General features: G+C 43.7%; 1 protein-coding gene across 6 annotated transcripts in view; it reads right to left on the reverse strand.

The window, feature by feature from the left end:
• The window catches only part of zbtb46 (zinc finger and BTB domain containing 46), a 56,810-nt gene that overhangs the window by 26,406 nt on the left and 11,114 nt on the right, over positions 1-19,290 (reverse strand). For 3 of the 6 annotated variants that reach the window (XM_029435073.1, XM_029435075.1, XM_029435077.1), the window contains 2 exons: positions 11,244-11,467; positions 10,147-11,080 (listed from right to left, as the gene is read on the reverse strand). In XM_029435073.1, coding sequence (XP_029290933.1) covers positions 10,147-11,080; positions 11,244-11,429 — 1,120 coding nt within the window. In that variant the 5' untranslated portion in view covers positions 11,430-11,467. Of the gene's footprint in view, positions 1-10,146; positions 11,081-11,243; positions 11,468-19,290 lie in introns of those variants that run through there. The other 3 variants (XM_029435074.1, XM_029435078.1, XM_029435079.1) reach the window with 2 other exon arrangements.

The following is a 19,290-nucleotide window of genomic DNA, read 5'->3' on the forward strand; positions in this document are numbered from 1 at the left end:
TCCACTTATCAAGGCCTGAACAGAGGGGGTATGGAGGTGGAGAGGGAGAGAGGGGTCTGAGTGTCCTGCGCTATCAAATCCACCTCTAACCTCCATTGGTCCCTTTCTCCTCTCCTGTACACACACACACACACACACACACACACACACACACACACACACACACACACACACACACACGAAACCTTGAGACTGGATGACTCTGAGGCCAGACTAACTATGGGAAGGCCAAACAGTCCCAACCACGAAAAGAAAAGAAAAAACTGCCAGGGTCACAGACAATTACACCAGATACACTCAAACACACACTCCGTCTCTCTATCTATCTCGCATGCATTCCCACACACACACTCTTAGAACAAACTCTGAAACCTCTTTTACTTTTCTATACATCAGTCCCCTTTAGTATTCTCTAATTCACTCTGAATTCACACAAGGGCCCTTGAAAGTTTATTTCCCCACTCAGGTCAGATATGGTCTCTACTGGGGAATTAGTTTTAACAAATAAAAAAAAACTATGGGTACCCTTGTTGTGGGAAGTTCCACCTGAAACAAGCCCATGACCCATTTTAGATTCAGAGATACTTTACGAGGAAGAAGGATGAGGGCCGAGGAGAGAGATAGGGAGAGTAGAAAGGAGATCAAATGGATCGGATGAAGTTTGCATGCTGCTGCTGGTGCATGAGGGTAGCGAGGAGGAAAAAGTTGCAAAGAGGGAAGTGGAAACAATGAAGTGTACGGGCAGGCAGGTGATATGGGGCAAATGGGTTGGGGGAGGGGGGGGGGGGGCAACAGGAACAAAGGAGAGTTTGGCCTCTTTCTGTAGAAGCAGCATCATGTCTAATGACAATAAGCAGAGCATATAGAAAGCCAAAGTCCTGAGTTCAAATAACTGCAATCTCTCGATTGAGGTTTTCTTTATTTGTCTTTCTGAAAAGGTAAAACATGTTCCATTGGTTAAGCTAATTGAGTATCTACTACAGCTGCTGCTATAAGAGATTTGAATGATGTTTTTCCAGCATGGAAATCTACATATATGTCATTATAGCTTTTTCTCAATTATCCTTCCTTGTCCTCATATTTGCCTCTCTATGCTTTTGGGATTGTATTCAAACTTGTAAATACTCAGCACTGTACAGCACATAGTATCCCCTTTTAAGTTGATAAGGGGAACTAGTTAACGTTTATTTCCACATCCAGCAAATACGAAGCAGCATTGTTACTAAGAAAATATTGATTATAGCTTTGAGAAAAGTTCTGTTGCAGGGCTGGATTTTTTGTTATTTGCATTATTACAAATGTTGATCTGATAAGTTCTTGATTTTGGAATAGAATCTGGAAGTTCCAGTTTCACACGAACAAACAAACAAGACACAGAAGCTCACAGAGCCTGCTGATGAGGAGGAAGTTTAACGCACAGCCCTGCCTTTTATTTGAAGCCCCTTTACTCAATGTGAAACCACACACACACACACACACAGACACACACAGACACTACACAGACAGACACACACACACACACACACAGCGGCCGTAGCTCCAGTGTACAAGATGAGTGAAAACAGAAGTGACAGTGTCAATTGACGGGTTTGGAAGGATGGTCCAAACAGACAGAGGGAAGGAGGGATAGAGGAGAGATAAAGAGAGGGACAAATAGTTGTGAAGGACTTCCAGGACTGTCTTCAACGCCTCTATAACTATTAAATGCACACGCAAGTGTACCAGACAAATACACACACACACACACACACACACACACTTGTATGTATTGTATACAGCCCAAACCATAATTGTTCCCTGTGGAGATTTTGGCCTCTCCTTCCTGGATTCTCATTGCTGTTGGCCGACTCTTCTGTGTCTTTAACACTTTTTTTTTCCTCTTTTAAAAAAGGGTTGGGGGGGGGGGGGGGGGGGGGGGATGTTTGTCACAAGAGAAAGAATGAGGGATGAAGGAGAAAGAGAGGTCTAAAGGAAGGAGGTGTGGAGGGGTGTGACAGCGGAAAAGGGGAATGAGGGGAAGGAGGGAAAAGGAGAGAATGAATGTGTAAGAGGAAGGGAGACTTTGCCCTCCAGCGGGAACACTCCCACGATTGTGTGTACATGTGTGTGTGTGTGTGTGTGTGTGTGTGTGTGTGTGTGCACGCAGGTTTGTGTGTTTGTGTGTTAGCTGCGCCTCGGCCAAACCGACACACCCACAGGCTGTAGACCTCTATATCCTGTTCGGGTTGTCCGTTTGTCCAAACATCATGCACAGGCACCCCCCTTCCTCACTCCCCTCATCCTCCTCTTCGCTCCCCTTTTCTAACTGGTCTGACGGGGGTAGAGGCCGCAGAGGGAGTGGGTATGGTAAATAGAACAAAGCCACCTTTCTAAAATAAACAGACCGGGAAAGAGAAACTTCAAGTTGACAGAGTGAGAGAGAAAGACAGCACAGACCGAGCCATCGGCTTACTGTAAAGCACTTTCTAAGGTTAAACTTTTCACCAAAGTTCCTGTTTCTGCTTCTTCCTGTCAGTCAGTCTGCCAGTGTATACTATATGTTTGCCTCTCTTTCTCTCTCTCTCTCACACACACAGACACACACACACCACTAGTCTCAATATCCTGGCTGCTTGCGCTCGACTAACTCTTGGTGCATGTTGGGTACAGTGTGACACATAAGCCACAGTGAGCAGTGCTGCCAGGCTCACGGCTGCAGGGCCCATTACTGGCCATCAGATCACTGGAGGAGAGAGGCATCCTAGATCACATCACATCTCCATCTCATATCTCCATAAGAGGAGCCTTGTCACGGATCTCTCATCGAAGAGGAGGAGGCCTCGCTCAAATGTAAAGTTCATAGTTTTTTTATTACAGATTTTCAGTTAGGTTAGACACAGTGAGGTAATTTCCAAAGTGTCATAATTAGTGTCAAAACGCATTACTCACGGTCAGTCAAATATGAACACACAGACATGATACATATTTTAAGACTCAGCGTTAACCACAACCCTTAATATCCCAGAGTATAGACATTAGGGTATGTGATGGAGTTTGAAGTGTGTGTGTTGATGTGTGAGGGTTTTAGCTGTGGGGTACTGCTGTGAATGTTCAACCGCAGAAACCCACCCTCCCCTGCACATTGCCAACAGGACATCCTGTCAGGATGCATTCTGGGTAAATAAATTCTTTGACCTGAGTGATCAATGCCAAGAGATTTGTGCGTGTAGAGACAGAGTTAAAACATGTAAATGTAGTATTTTATAGGTATATGTATTCGCAGGTGTTATGAATACATGTGGGTATAGGTTAGTGGGTGAGTGCAGTGTGTGTGTGGGCCGTGGTTGACTAAAACACATGGGCCCAACCCAGGTGCACTCAGGGTGGGATGGCTAATCTTTAACCCCCCCCTCACACACAAATACACCCCCAACCCCACACACACACTCCTCCTCTTCTCCACCCAGCAATCCTTCTCCGGCCTGTTCTAGGGGCAGGAGGTGGAGAGGTAGGGGGTGCTGACGTTTTGGAAAAAAGCCACGGTCAGGAGTGGGGAGGGGGCAGCTTCCTGTCCAAAATGGCTCTTTTAAAGCCAACCGAATTATAAATAGAGCAGGTGTCAGTATTGAGAACTGAGCGAGAGAGAGAGTGCTGTGAGAGAAAAAGACAGACAGCAAGAGTGTGAAAAATTGTGTGAATGTGTGTGTGTGGTGTGATGGCGTGGTGGTGTAGGAGAAGGGGCTTTTTAGCTGGTGGACTGCCCATAATGTCCAGCAGGATGTGAGGTCATATGACAAAGATGACTGGTGGGCGGCGAGAAATGATTGGTTACCACGGTGATAGTGGAACTGTTATAATTGTATTTAATGGGGAGCGAAGTGGAGGCTGACGGGAGAAAGAAAGAACGGAAAAATGGGAAAATGGGGAAAGAACCGTATTTTAGTCTTCCGTCACAACTCCCACAAGGACAAAAAAAAGCATTCAACCCCTCTCGCTAACATACAACAGGCAGATGAGGGGGAAATGAGTGTGCTTGTGTGTGGTAGCAAGTCACAAAAAAGGGGAAGGAGAGGATGGAGGCAGTAGGGGAAACTGAGGGAGGTGGGGTGAGCAGGCCACAAAAGTCAATAGGGTGGGAGGAAAGGGCTGAAATCATCTGTGCCGTCAGAGGACAAAGAAGCAGAGCAAACAGGGGGTGGGGGAGCGAGAGCCAGACACAGAGAGAGAGGCCTGAAGTACAAAGACAGTAAGAGACAGAACTGATAATAGACTGACTGTGGAAAAAGTGAGAAAGATGAACCAGGAGCCACACAAAACAAGAGAGAAAGACATGGATGGAAAGGAGAAAATACAGGGGGAGAGACCTCAACATGATGTAGTTATTCAACCCAATGCATGTTAAGCACCAAGCCATGAAGAAAGGGGTTAAAATTAAGTCCACACAGCCTGAAATATTAAATCTATTTTGGTTTTTAATGAAGGAGGAGTGAATTAGGGAGGAAATATGAGAGTAGATTATTAAACTTAGAGCGAGAAGAAGGGAGGGAAAAAGGTGTGCGAGGGGTGAGGGGGTTGAAATCTGTTCACGGTGTTTTAAATATTAAACCTATTTCAAGTTTAATGAAGTGCAAATACTATGGGGAGAGTCTTAACTGGAATACAGAGAGGAAGGGGGCAAAAGGGGGATCCGATTCATTATTTCAAGTGTTCACCTTTAGACTGCAGAGACTTGGGGAGACGAGCGCAGGGAGGGAAAGAAAAAAAAAAGAGAGAAAGTTTATGCGGAAGTGCAAACTAGAAGGCAGTTCTGAGAGCGCTTGTCTGTGGGGCCCCAGGTGAGTCCAGGAGGCTCCGAAGCTTCGAAGGATGAAGGTCTAAATTCAAACAAGCCAAAACATGTAGCACAAACTGCAGCGCTCCCAAGCTTGCAGGAATAACCAGGAAAAACGATTTCACTTTTTTTTGTCTCTGTGGGCATGTGTATGTGTGTCAGTGTGCGTAAGCGTGTGTGTATTAGTGGTTGAGGAGGGGAACTCTCAGGCCACAGAGAGGAGAGGAGGAGAGTCAGATAAAGATGTTGGATTTCAAAAAAGATTCTCGATGTAATCAATGTGCAACAGCTAGAGGGAAATGGAAAGAACAACCCACGTGTGATTGAACTGTTCACGTCTACATAATCAGATGCTCTAAGCTGTGTGTGTGAGTGAGTGTGAGTGTGTGTGTGTGTGTGTGTGTGTATGTGTATGTGTATGTGTATGTGTGTACATCACAACGGCCATGTACTAGATTGCCAAAATCCCCCAAGCTGCCACAAAAGGTCACCATGTGTGTGTGTGTTTTGTTTTTTGTTTTTTTTATACCAGCGAAAGAAAAAAAAAAAAAGTATTTCCAGTGCTGTTATTATGTGGGATAAAGATCAAGTTGGTGTCTGCCCCAAGTATCAAGGAAGTAGGAAAGAAATCAATGGTTTTACAAGCTCGGGATTCTTCTCAAGCGATCGTGTTCTGCCTCCAAAACATGTTCTCCGAATACGTGACACCTACTTTAATAAAATCAAATAATAGCATTGAATGCTAAGAAAATACTGAAAATATCAAATGGCAGAAAGTAAGGCCTTTGAGGGCATAATGATACACTGAAAACTGTATTTTAGAAACACTCAACCATGACTTTCCTGAGAAAGGACCTCTCCACTGTGTCTGGAGTCTGAAAGGAACTAAGTGTAAAAACTGAAATACAGTAGCAGTATAGCGGAGCATATAAAAAAAAAAAAAATCCAATATGTCAAATATATAGACATCATTTTTTTAAACCTGTCTTGAGTGTGGTAAGGGTGTAGACTAATTGCATGTTGATCAGATAATTAATTAATAAACTCAGGGTTTCATCACTACATGGATTACAAGAATAGAGGCTCATATGAAGCATTAAAGAAGAATATACTGAATTAATCAAATAAAAAGCTTCACGCTTGATTTTTTTAAAACACTCTGTCTTTGATTTGCAGATGCTTTTTAATCCAGGTTTGGAAGAAGCAGCGGGGGCCAAACTAAAAATAATTTCAGGTAATTATTTAAAGGTTTACCACATAAGCAGGCAGGAGAAGTAGAGACTATTTAAAACTCCCCATCCTCAAGAAATTGTCACCTTTAATATATTATTGTGCAGAAAAATATATGCACGTGATCAGATCACTGGAATGCAAACGGGGTTGATTCTTCTCTTTCCTAATTCACATGCAAGATTTCAAATATTTGTGGCAGCAGACAAGGTGACTATAAGTAAGAGGGAGATCAAGCGTTAGCGAGAGAGAGAGAGCGAGAGAGAGAGAGAGAGAGAGAGAGAGAGAAAAAGGAAGTTGAGTACTTAGTGGCCTCAATAATGACATCAAGTGAACACAGCAGATGTTTGCAAGGGAAGGGGATCTAAAGAAAACAAATCCTAATTCCTGCAGCTGTTTATGTCAACACTGGCACACGGCATTTTCATGCAAACGCTATGAAACGGCTCCGCACTAATACACTGAGCCCTTTACACAGCTATAGCCTGCTGTATAGTATCCCTATATTACAGAGTAATCCTCAGTCAAGCAGCCCTCATGTAGTATGTAATGTAAGCGTTTCTAATAGTAAAGCATGGACACCGATCACACATGAATGAGAGAGAGAGAGAGTGTGTGTGTGTCTAGGCACTTCTAATCAATAAAGAATGAAGCAATTAAGATAATCTCAGACTGAAGGAGGCCTTTTTCCTTTATACCTACCATATCCCTTCATGGAAACAAACAGCTGGACTTTCAGGGAACACACACACACACACACACACACGCACACGCACACACACACACACACACACACGTTTGTTCTTTCAGCTTTGTGAGGATGGAAAACTTCCCAAACATTGACCCTAATCTTAATAGTAGGAATAACCCTTCTCAGGGGTGTCAAACATGCAGCCCGGGGGCCAAATCCGTAACTGAGGCATACTACTGTTGAAATTGCAAATTTGTTTCTTAAGAAATTTCAGGTTGTTCATAATGTTTTGTAAAAAGATCAAATTAGAACATTTTCAGAATGTACTTGTACTTTTTTGCACTAAAACGAAGGAAACATTTTGAGTTGTCGTTATTTATAGGTTATTATGCTGTGATTTTACTGGTCCGGTCCACTTGAGATCAAATTGTAATGCATGTGGCCCCTGAACTAAAATGAGTTTGACACCCTTGCCTTAACTGTTGCCCTACCTGCTCCACAAAAAGGACTCGTACTGCTAAAACGGATCTGTTGATTTAATCAATAACTCTAATTGTTCTCACAACAGACATCTTGACATTGCATTGCAGAAAATGCACAGCTGTAATTAATGACGTTAATAATGTCTGCTGTTCTAGGTGTGTCACATTCAGGGTCCTGATATTGTGCCTGCTGTATTACTGTCAAGACTTCATCGTTCATCGGAGCATCGTTAGTGTTATTTTGTGCCTTTTCCTGCTGTGACAAGTCAAAATGGTCTCTTACTCGTTCGACAGAAAATTAATTGACAATTTCCAACGATCGATAAAAGCCATTTCACATTTAGCTTCTTTTCTCTGTTTTATATCATTGACATTTGAATGTTTTTATTTGTATTTGCTTGGATGAACTTGTCCAACACACCAGTAAAAGTAATGAAGCAATAAACAAATACATTTATGGTATACATCATCAAAACGATGCGCTGTAGGCCTGCTATTTGGAGGGATAATTCACCAATCACAGTGATAATGTCATGTTTTATATTTGTTTTACTATCAAGTTCAATTTACGTGTTGGCTAATGTGTCTTGTGTTTTCTCATTAGATAGAAGTCTTCTTCTAAGCTTCCAACAAACTGCTTCATAGTGTACAGAGTATGTGATAACTCTTTGCTCTCTACCTTGCCCACACTGCAATGCTGTCAATGTTGTAATTAGAAACTTTAAATAGAAATGTAAATCACTTTCTAATTCCTTGGCCCTCCCATATACCCATACATCTGATTCGGATCTCCTATTGAAGGTGACAAAATCCGGACTTAAGGAGACTTAAGACTTAAGTAGACAAACTCTCATAAACCCACAGGGACTAAAGTAACACACTAATGTCCTCACTTTGAAGGTTTTTCATTCTAAGAATTCATGAGCATCATAATGATAGAAGTAGAAGTTCACTCCCACAACCAAAACATCACACCACCCCCAATCCAACAATGACCTCACTAAACCTGTTCAGCAATCCCCCAGACCTTCGCTAAACACACAGAAACCACCTCCTGCAAACTGACTCACACAATAGTGAAACATGTCCTGACTGTCATACACTACCACTCTTAAACATCACGTAAGCCCACCGGTAACATGATATTTTACTGCTAAATGGCAAAGTCTGCCCACTGAAGGAAACCCAGATAGTTAATAACCTCAAGATACAAAGACTCTTGTCTCCTCCTTCCCCCACTCTTCTCCATTGTGAGCCCAGTCCTGAAACCCAGTGGAAAGCAAGATGAATGGTTTTCTTTTGGCTAACACCAGGTGAGCATACACCAGTAGCAACACTAGACTTCCTCTAACCTTTGGCTGAGAAAACACATCTCTGGGTAATGGCTGCTTCACCACAGCCAGAGTAAAACTCTACCTTCTACCACACTGAGAAACTGGCCAACGGGCTTAATAGTGCTATTTACTTTATGGGTGTATGTGGCTATGCATGTGATTCTGTAGCTCAAAAAAGATGTACTAGGGCCTCATAATAATGTCTGACTGCAGGTCACAAAATCTGGGACTTAGGACACTTAGAGCTAAGCAGACAAACCCTCATAAGCCTGTACGGATGCTCTGTCTTCTTCGCCTGTCTTTTTTTGGCTCTGTTTTCTTCTCTCTCTCCTCACCCCTCTTATCCACCACTCTCTCTGCATTTTTCCTCCTCTTGCCCTTTCAAGAAGGTCCTTCCCTAAACCCCAGAGAGAGGGGGAGGAGCCTGGGATGGCGAGGACGCGCTGGTAATCCGTGCAGTGACCCAGGTCAATTCAATTATCCTGTTTTCTTTCGCTGCGCGACGCGTGTGCCCATTTCACAGCCAACTCCCTTAATGCGCCCAGGATTAGCTTCTCTTACTTTTAATGATCTACCTATCGACGCCTTGGGCCCCACAGTGTGCACACACACACGCACACACACACACCCACCCACACACGCACACGTAGACGACGCGACCACAAACACACACAGCTAAGTGTTTTTTATGTATTAGTTTTTGGTGTAAAGGAGTTCACCAAACAATTCTGCAAGGCTGAGGATCAAGAGATACTTTCTCAAAATAAATATGTGTGATAGAGTGTGTTTGTGTATGCATTTGCTTGTTTATGTGGGAGTGTGTGTTACATAAACTGCAGTAAGAAGAGGATTGTATTATCCATCTGCATTTACCCAGGCTTCACCTCACACCTCCAAGATTTGAGATAATCACTTTAGGCCTAACACGTTAGTGTAAAAGCATGATAATCTCAACCCGGAGGAGGAAAAGAGGTCATTTTAACTAGTGAACTGTAAGGAAGTCTGACAAGCATTGACATATCCACACAGGATTCAAAACATTAAGTGCATGCACTGTAAAGCGTCATGCAGACTCTGTTGAACTTGAGTTCAATATAAGTCAACAAAGCAGTTTGATGGCTTGCACACAAGTGCTGCCCTCCCTACTGGTTAGAAAGTGTCTTTTAAAGAGAAGCAGAGATAAATGATATTCTACTATAGTTGAGTGCTGAGACAACACTCTCACCTAATTATCTAACCTAATCTTATTATCTCACCAGTCATTCACTAATTACATGACTGGATAACTAAGTAGGCGACGACAAGGAAACTGTAGCAACTCTGGGAAACACTAAAGCCTCAAAGTCATCTAATGAGAACCGCAAAGTCTTTTCCAAGATATAAGTGAGGGTCTGCTTTACTTTGCCCTGCATCCATTCTACTCATTTCTAGAGCCAGTCACATTTAATTCCACCTGCTTGTGTGACACTAAACTAATAATCTAACTAACAGATCCACTAGAAAAACAGTATTTGGACATGAAAAAGCATCCGTTTTGTCTATAATGCATAAAAGACAGGAGACAGTAAACAGTGTATGAAGCAGGTTTGTCAGCCTTACCTGGGATTTCCTGTCCGTTGTAGTTCCATCCGGCCACAGCCAGCATGGAGGGCAGAGGAGATCCAGGCCTACTGTCCCTGTCTCTGTCCCTGTCCCGCTCTCTGTCCCAGTTCCTCTCAGCCTGCTGGGTAATATGCCTGACAGTGTCCTTGTTCTTCCTGTTCTTCCTCCGCCCTGACCCTGATAGGGGTTGCCATGACCCCTCTCCACCTCCTCCAGCAGCCCCTCCAGCCCCTGTCTCCCCCTGACTCTGGGCTGCCCCTCTGGGAGTGTCCCGGGGATGTGAGGAGGATGCGGGGGACACCTGTTCCTCTTTGACGGTGACAGGCCTGTAGTCGTGTGGCCAGGCAGGCTGGGAGTCATGGCAGGCTTCCTCCTGGCTCTCATGGCTCTTAGGGGGTTCTTGGTCCTCCTTGCCATACGTGCTGCCTCCCTCGTGGCAGCTGGCGATGGCTGAGTCCCCAGAAGAGTTGGCCGGACTGGTGCGGCGCGCCAGCCAAGGGGAGGGGCTGCGACCAGACATGATGGAGGCCAGGGCTTCAGAAGCCATGCCCACGATCCCTCCTCCTCCACCTCCTCCTAAACCTGCTCCCGCACTACCCCCTGCTCCTGCTATACCTACTCCTCCTCCACCTCCTCCACCTCCGCCTATACCAGCGGCAGCAACAGCTCCCATCTCAAAGTCGGCCAGTTCGTCAGCCATCTCAGAGCGGATGCTGATGTCCAGCGCAGCCTTGATGAAGCTGTGGCAGGCCTGGACAATGTCCGTCATCTGCAGGTAGCTGGCGGCTGACATGACCTCGATCACGTTCTTACTGGTGAGGGCGAGGTGCGCCGAGTACATGAAGTCCAGTATGGCTTTGAAGCCTGTCGCCGTGACAATGTCCAGGTGAGTGACAGTAGTCTGGTGGTGAGTCTCTGCCCCTTTTTTAACCTGAAGAGTGAGAACGATTATTCATAGCAGTCCTTGTTTATATATATCATGCAGGAAACCTTTTTTTAATCAAAACATTTGAAACACACAGGACAAAACTACTATGATCTGAGAGAAAAACAAGCACTTAACACACTCCCTTGACCCAACTGTAGTCACTTACCTGGCAGTAAAGAGTCTTGAAGTAGCGTGAGGAGCCCAGGAGGACATTCTTATGGGCCTTGAAGATCTTTCCGTCTACGATGACACAGGCGTCGCAGAGGATGCCATGCTGCCTCTGCTCATTGAGCTCTCTGAGGAGCTGACGGTAGTGAGAGGAGATCTCCATGTCCTCCTTCCTGTTGTTCATCTGTATAGCTGAACAAAAGCCTCTCCTCCAAACGTCTGCTGGGAAACAAAAGAAGACATACAATACATTTTAGTAATATAAAACTATTGTAAGTATACAGTATATTGTACCATTAAATGTACAGTGTGGAATTGTGACTGTACAGCAGCAGAAAGACACAGTACAGAAAGAACTACATCAAAGCCATTTCGTATATTTTTAAGTCCATATATATGGTTGATGGCTGAAGCTATATTCAAACCCCTTGCTTCGAACGTCAGATTCATTTTCACGTAAGGGGGAAAAATAAGCAAATTTAGCTGAACCACTCCTTTAAAGACGAGCCAGGGTAAGGATATCTCAATAATGACTGTGACATAAAAAAACAATGGCATCAATAGAAACCACATCTCAACTGCTGTACTTTGATGTCTAAAAACAGCCCAGTAACAAATAGTGAAAAATCTCTGTGTTTAAACCGTGTCTGACAGGTCCATTTGTGTGTGTGTGTGTGTGTGTGTGTGTGTGTGTGTGTGTGTGTGTGTGTGTGTGTGTGTGTGTGTGTGTGTGTGTGTGTGAGAGAGAGAGTGTGTAAGCTCATTAAAAATGTCAGTTAAAAAGCGTGACACTTTCACAAAACAGTTGAGAGGGAGAAAAACACCTCATTTAGTACGGACCACTTTACCATTATATTTATCAATAAACACAGCCTCAGTTCCTTGTTATTTTGTTCTTCATCTCTCCTTCGACTGCGAATATATAATCAACTGTCTAGTTGAGACGAACAGTCGCTCTTGAACCTTCACCTCGGTGTTTCTGATCTTGCACAGTTCAGTCTGGGTTGTGAACACAAAGTTTTTCTGAAAACTACAGAGAAGAAGATCCTTAATGACAATTTGTGGCGCTGCTCAACTGTCAGCGAAGAAAGATCCAACTGTTCAGTGTTCATTGACAGGATTTATGGAGGTGTTTAAATGTTCACAATCTAAAAGCTCAAAAAGGATCTTCTGGCGTTTGGGTTCACAACTATTGATGTAAGATGTCACTGGGTATTAGTTATATTTCTTCTGCTGTCTTCAGGTTAGATGATGTACAAGAGGCATTTTGAGCTCACGCACCTGAAGGGATGCAGGTAATCGAAAAAAGCCACAGAGAAGGGAGAGCCAAATGAGACAAAGGGAGATATGAACATCGCTCTATGTTGAACCATTCAACTAAGTGGCAGAACAACAAAGAGAAACCTCATAAGCCCTTGCAAACACAAACACACACAGAGGAAGAAGATGAACACACACACACACACACACACACACACACACACACACACACACACACACACACACACACACACACACACACACTCAGGCAGTGCATTAGCCAGAGCATTAGCAGCCGCCGCTCCCGCTCTCGTCTTGGTGAGGGCTAAATCGCGGGGACGCAGAGTGTTACCAAACGCAGCAGTGATTTGTTTTGGGAACGCCACAGCTGTCAGCTCTCATGGGCCATTCTGAGAGATGACAGCTCGGGTTGGCCAAGGTGACAGCAGCGTTTGCTCGGGGGCCGGCACACTTCAGGTCATGTTTAGCAAAGCTCTGCTCAACCTGATGGCTTGTAAGATCAGATAAATCCACAGTGTCTCCCACGTCCACTTGGACAAACACACCTCCTATGAACAGCACTGGACGAGCGGAATGGAGTGACGGTGACAACTGCTGAAGCCTGTCTTTCTCAAAAAAACCCAACAACCCAAAACTGTCCTGAGTTTGATCAATGCACGGCTCGCTCTCAACCTTTCACTTTGACTGGCGTTTATTTAAGTCAAAGAAATAAAGAGTCGTGTGGAGGAAGGAACTTGGATGAGAATGCAGAATAACAGTGTCCCTCAGAGGTTCGAAAGGCAAGTTTTGACGCAAGTGTTTTATCCTCCAGCTCACACACTTCTTAGAAAACATCTATTGGCGGTCTAACCTTGAGATATTCTTTCCTTTCTGCGGTACCCTGATGGAGGTATTGAGAGTCTTCACCGCTCACCTTTGGAGACAAACGGAGCGCTTTTAAAGACACAGCAGCTTCTGTCCTCTTCTTCACTCAGGGCCACTGGCACATTCAATTGTATAGCCCCGGTCTATAAGATAGACTCCGGCTGAGAGCCACATACAGAACACAGAAAAAAGGCATTTATTCACTGAGAAATACCTCAATACCTTTTCTATTAATTGTTTTTCCAGCCAATGTTTGATGGTGAAATACAGGGTCACCGTACAGCACAAGGCAATCAGCAGCCCCCATTTAAAATATGTCTCTACTGGTAGTTTAGAGGAGGCAGTGAAAGAAAGCTACACCAAAGAAATAACAGCAGGAATAAGACTGCCATTGCTCAAGTCAATTGTTGCACGTATCAGGGTCCTCCAGCTCTCCGTGTCCACCTCTGTTACCAGTATCAATGAGTAACAATCACAAGCACTCTAGAAAACAAGCAACATGCTAATTACAGCCACAGCAGTGTACTCAGTGAACATGGATTTAAAAAGTAGGTTTACCCAAATCACAAAAAAACATTTTCTTGCGTACCTCTAGTGTTTGCTATGCAGTTTTGCCCTAGTTAAAGGATATCTGAGATTCCCTACTCCACTCCAATACAATGGAGGTGAATGCAATTAAATATGCTGTGCTCACTTAATTGAAAAACAGCAGCATCTCTTTCCAGAAACAGCGTCCCAATTAATCCACACTGTCAATAGTTTTCAGTGAGCTTTTTGTGGGATAGAAAGGAGTTCCATCTCTATTGTATTGAGTCTCAAAATCTGTACAAATCAAACTAAAGAGATCTGTATGGCTAGATACCACTAGAAGAAGGTGAGCAAATATATATATTTTCCATATTTTGGCTGAAAGAAAACCCTTTTATACAGTAAAACAAACAAGATGTTTGCACTTTAAAGGAAAACAACCCAGTGTGTGGGACATCCCAGTAAATCTAGTAACTGAAATCAAAGTTCATTAGTGCAACTTTTCATTCCGTGATGGCGATGCGTGTCCAAAGAGCTAATCATAATGTCACTGTGGCTGCTGCATTCTGATACAGGGAGCCATGTTTCACACAGGGGGCCATGTTTCAAACTGAGTGTTTAAGTTTTCGGCAAGTGTGCGAGCCTGAGTCGTATGTGGCGTGAATGTGTGGCTATGATTGCAGCCAAGGACATGTTAAATGGTGCCTCAAATTAAACAAAAACAATGATCAGTGGAGGGTAAAAGGACAGCAAAGGACTGAGAGGAAGAGAGGGAGAGGTCTAATCAGATGTATTGCTTCAACAGACTCAGAGACACACTGAGTCAGTAGTTAGGCAGAAGAGAGGAACTTTAATGAAGTGCGCTTTGACCTCTAAACTCTTTGCTTGCCTAATTGGCTTGTTTAATTTCAGAATGTCCAATTCCCTCCAGTCAAAAACCCCTTTTCCAGAGGAACCAATCCCAATGCTCCTGTTACTACGGCACATAAACACCCTCAAAAGCCTCTCCAGCGTTCATCCTCGCTTCTCATTTCCTCAGCGAGCTACTTCATCTTACCCCACGAGCTTCGACTATCAGCAGGAACAAAACTGCCTCCCTCTACCATGTAACTACAGCCTTGATTTATAGCATACTTCTTTCTTTTTTTCCCAAATATACACTTGACACGATATGGGAAGGTAAGATGAAATGAACTTGTCAAACAAACAAGTAAAGAGCGAGAGGCAGAGACTTTTGTGTCTCTTCCAAAGCATTAGCAGTCTCACCAAGGCTACAGAAACTAAAGCTTGCTTTCAGGATGTCACAGAGCAGAAAAAAGCTTTTCATCCTTCGATGAAATTTCACCATGAAAAAAAAGCAAGGAAAAAGTCATCAGGAGGCAGGTTGACAGTCTGTGAGCTCTTATATATGGTCAGAGACGATTGTTTCAGTAAAGCATGCCACCAGAGCTCCAAGTGCCTGTCACCCTTCTGAGGCCAAATCAAAAGTGACTGTCCTCCTTAACCCCCCTCTTTTACTTTACACACACACACACACACACACACGTGCAATCAAGAGCCACATTTCCCTCATATAACACACACACACACACACACACACACACACACACACACACACACACACACACACACACACACACACACACACACACACACACACACACACACACACACACACACACACACACACACACACACATCCAGCCCCTGCCCCTAAATACACAAGCACATGCAAGAACTAAACACACACACGTTCACACGCTTAGCAGAGCCGTCATGGCATCACACCCGGTTTGTCCTGGTCACATCACAGCAAAGTCACTTTAGGCCGAAGCCAGACAACTAAAGAGATGAGACGTGTGATGGAGTGAGAGAATGGGGCTTCCTCCTTGTTGTGTTTCTCTTAATGCAGCCTGTCCCTCCGAGCCACTTCTATGCCTCCTTGACCGCATGGGACCGGCGGGAGACAGTGCGCAAGGTCCTTCTGGATCAAAGGCAGAGCGATACTTTGTTTGTACGGGGGTTTAACATAGACAGCTTTCACAGCGGCCTCATGCTGGGATTTCACAAGGTTTTCGTACATCATACCTGATGAAGATGTTACAACACGTGAAACATCTTCACACAGCGGGATAATGTGTGATTACACAACATCATTTATTAAATAAAACTCACAGCACACTTTTGCTTTGGTAAAACTTGTCTGCTTCCTCATTAACATTCTTGCAGGCACACGGTTTAACTGGCTGCGAGTTTCTTTATGCGTGTTATGAGCGTTTCATACACTCTCAGTTGTATTTATTTTAAATTAAAGGATTTCCAGTTGGTCAGGGCACATTTTAATTTAGTGGACGGTGTGCTGCTTGTAAAATTGCCACCCTAAGCTAATCACTTTACATTCAAATTGTGGCCCTATGCTCAACGAATGTAACAGTTCTGCTCATTATTTGATAAAAACGACTTTGGTTGGACGAGAATGTCTAACTCGAGTTCACAGAGCCTGTTGTGAGAGTGCTAAAATAAATAAATAAATAAATCCCATGAATAAATAAAGAGAAAAACAGACTGATAAAATCAAAAAAGTCAAATTTGATGAGCCGACTGAACTTGTTTCTGCTAATGCAAAAAAAACAAACAAAGCATATGTATATATATATATATATATATTTGGTAGGCTACTGTTTGACTTGTATAAGCACAGCACTGCAATAAGTCTCTACTCTTATGTACCGACACATTATCTTTTCATATCATTCCTACTTTTAAGGATCTTCTATTAGCAGTGAAGTCCCTCCTTTTCACATCTCTGCTTTTATCTTGGCACTGTTGTTTAAAATCAGCAGGGAGGACGCAGTAAAAACTGGCCGGAGATTGAAGAATTGAATGAATGTGAAGAGGAAGGAGGGGGATATAAAGTCAGGTTTCAGGAGCCAAAAGTTGGCATTTATGTTGTCAACCATCCCAGCCTCGTGCCTCAGTTAAAACATTTTATAAGTTAATATCAAAAAAGCAACAGGTTTCTTTTTGCACCAGAACACCACCATATCATAGTTTCTATGGAAAAGTTGGCAGGTCTGCACAAAATGATTTATGTATTATGTTAAGCTTTCAAAACAAAGTGAAATAAACGATTTTCGCCTCAAGAAATAAATATTAAAAGAGAATATCTGACATTATATGCTAATATCTATGAAAAATTAAAAAAGGTACAAGAAGAAATAATTGGTTTGCTTGCACGTGGACATTTTCCCATATAATGAGAAGAAATACTGGTAAAACAAAATGACAACATGCATAAGGGGAATTAAAATGATATCCGTCTGGACAATGGAGGCCCTTGTTCTATGAACACATGACAGTATGATCAAAAACAGCTATTACTTCCCAGAGTAAAAATCTACTAGTACTTCTACTTAAAGGAAATATAAAAGCTGAACATTGAAAAATAGAGAGAAAAGAGAAAGAGCAGAAACGGCAAGGATAGAAAGATGAGAAGATAGAAAGATGGGGAGACAGGAAGAGAGGGGAGAGTGACTCAGGCAGCCAATATTTTTTAAACAGCTTTGCTTCCACTCAACTGGGCATCAAGGCCATTATCCTGGGGTTAATCCCCAATCCGACGGAGCTGGCAGCCTTCCGGGACAAGCCAGGGTGGCAGCCCATCAACAAGGCAGGCACGGACAGACATAACACACACATGCACACGACACACATGCACACACAGGCAGACATGCAAGCTGCAATTAGAAAAAATAACACATCAAAGCTATTAGCTGTGAATGTCTCGTTCTTAGCGTCTTTGTCCTCTGTTTTCCATTGGAAATAAGCTACTGTTCATGTTTGTCTCTCCTTTTATCTTCTTTAGACCTCAATGCACGTGTTCCCGTCTTCAGTATTCATGTTTCTTTTATCCCACACCCTCCATCTTTATTCTCTCCACCTTCCCCACCAGCTCTAATCATGCCACATTTTGCACTTCGATCTCGCTCTCTCTTTCTCCGTCCGCTCTCGGTGTCTTTGGTCGGCTTCCAAGAAGTCAAGGTGGAGGAAGAGATTGACTCATAGAAGGATAGCCATGTCATGTGGAGAAGGACCAAAGAGGATCCAGGAGGCTTAGGGAGACTTAGCGCTACTCCCTTCAGCCCTCGCTCTCTCCCCCCAGTCCCCTCCGACACACACAACCCTAAGACAATACCTGGACCCTCCACATCTACACCTGAGGACCTCCGTGCTGCTCATCATGCTTTTTGCGCATGTTCACATTCTGTGCACCTGCCAAAAGATCTGCCTCTATAAGCCTCCATCCGGCTTATGACACTAACATGCACAATTCAGCCGCTCCAGGCCGTCTGTGACACCATGTCCCCTCTCCTTCAGCCACACAGGTGTTAAGCCTGGTGTGATCTTATGGAAATCCGGGCATAGTAAGGATGGACTCAGATCATCCCAGAGTGGCCGGAAAAGAGGTGTGACTTTAAGACGTCCTTTAACCTGACCACTAATGGCCGAGTGTTAACGTCACCTAGAGTTCCTCCGATCACCCTTTAAGTCTCAGTGATACTCTTTGACATACAAAGAGCTTTAAAAAAAAGTCATATCAGCCCATCTACCTATTCTATATTCTATGTCCTACTCTGTTTGTCTTTTTCCTGTGTCTTCCTTCTTTACAATTGTGCATGTGTGCGTGTATGTGTGTGTAGTTTCTGGGCTATCTTTCTCTCTAGGCCCCTAAGCCTGCTATGTCTCCCATGGTAACTCCCTGACTGACGACCCGGGGCTTAGCCTAAATTCTCTCTCTATTAAAAGCTGTGAAATGCAAATAATGAAACATCTCATTACCACTGTTGGAGAACCCAAAATGAAAGGAGGGGGGAGAGCGGGAGAGAGGAGCGGATAGGGGCGGATGAGGAGGACTGCAAGACAACGAAGCGGCAGAAGAAAAAGGGCTATACAGGAGGGAGGGAAAAAACGAGAGTGAGAGTCGGACATAAAGGAGTGCAACAAGAAGAGGAAAGGGTTGAAGAAGAAAAGGGATGGTAGGATGTGAAAAGGCAGAGATGGGGGAGGAGAGGAGAGGTGAAGGCACGGGAACAGATAGCCAGACAGTGAGTCTTTTGTTTCATATGTGTTGCCTTTAACATAGAGGGTAGCCAGGATTGTCCACCTATGCAAACAGGGGTGGAGCCCTGATGAACCGAGCTGTGAGATAGGAGGTGTCATTCAAATGACAAACAAACTTCCACTTATCTACCTCGTACTAAACTTTAATGTAAAAACCATCGCTCAACAGCTGCAGTGCAATCATAGTAATGTATGTGCAAAAAATGATATGTCAGTGTATATATGCATGTTAGTTGATTGATACTTTTATC

Source organism: Cottoperca gobio, chromosome 7, assembly GCF_900634415.1.
Source record: "Cottoperca gobio chromosome 7, fCotGob3.1, whole genome shotgun sequence".
Lineage (NCBI taxonomy): Eukaryota > Metazoa > Chordata > Actinopteri > Perciformes > Bovichtidae > Cottoperca > Cottoperca gobio.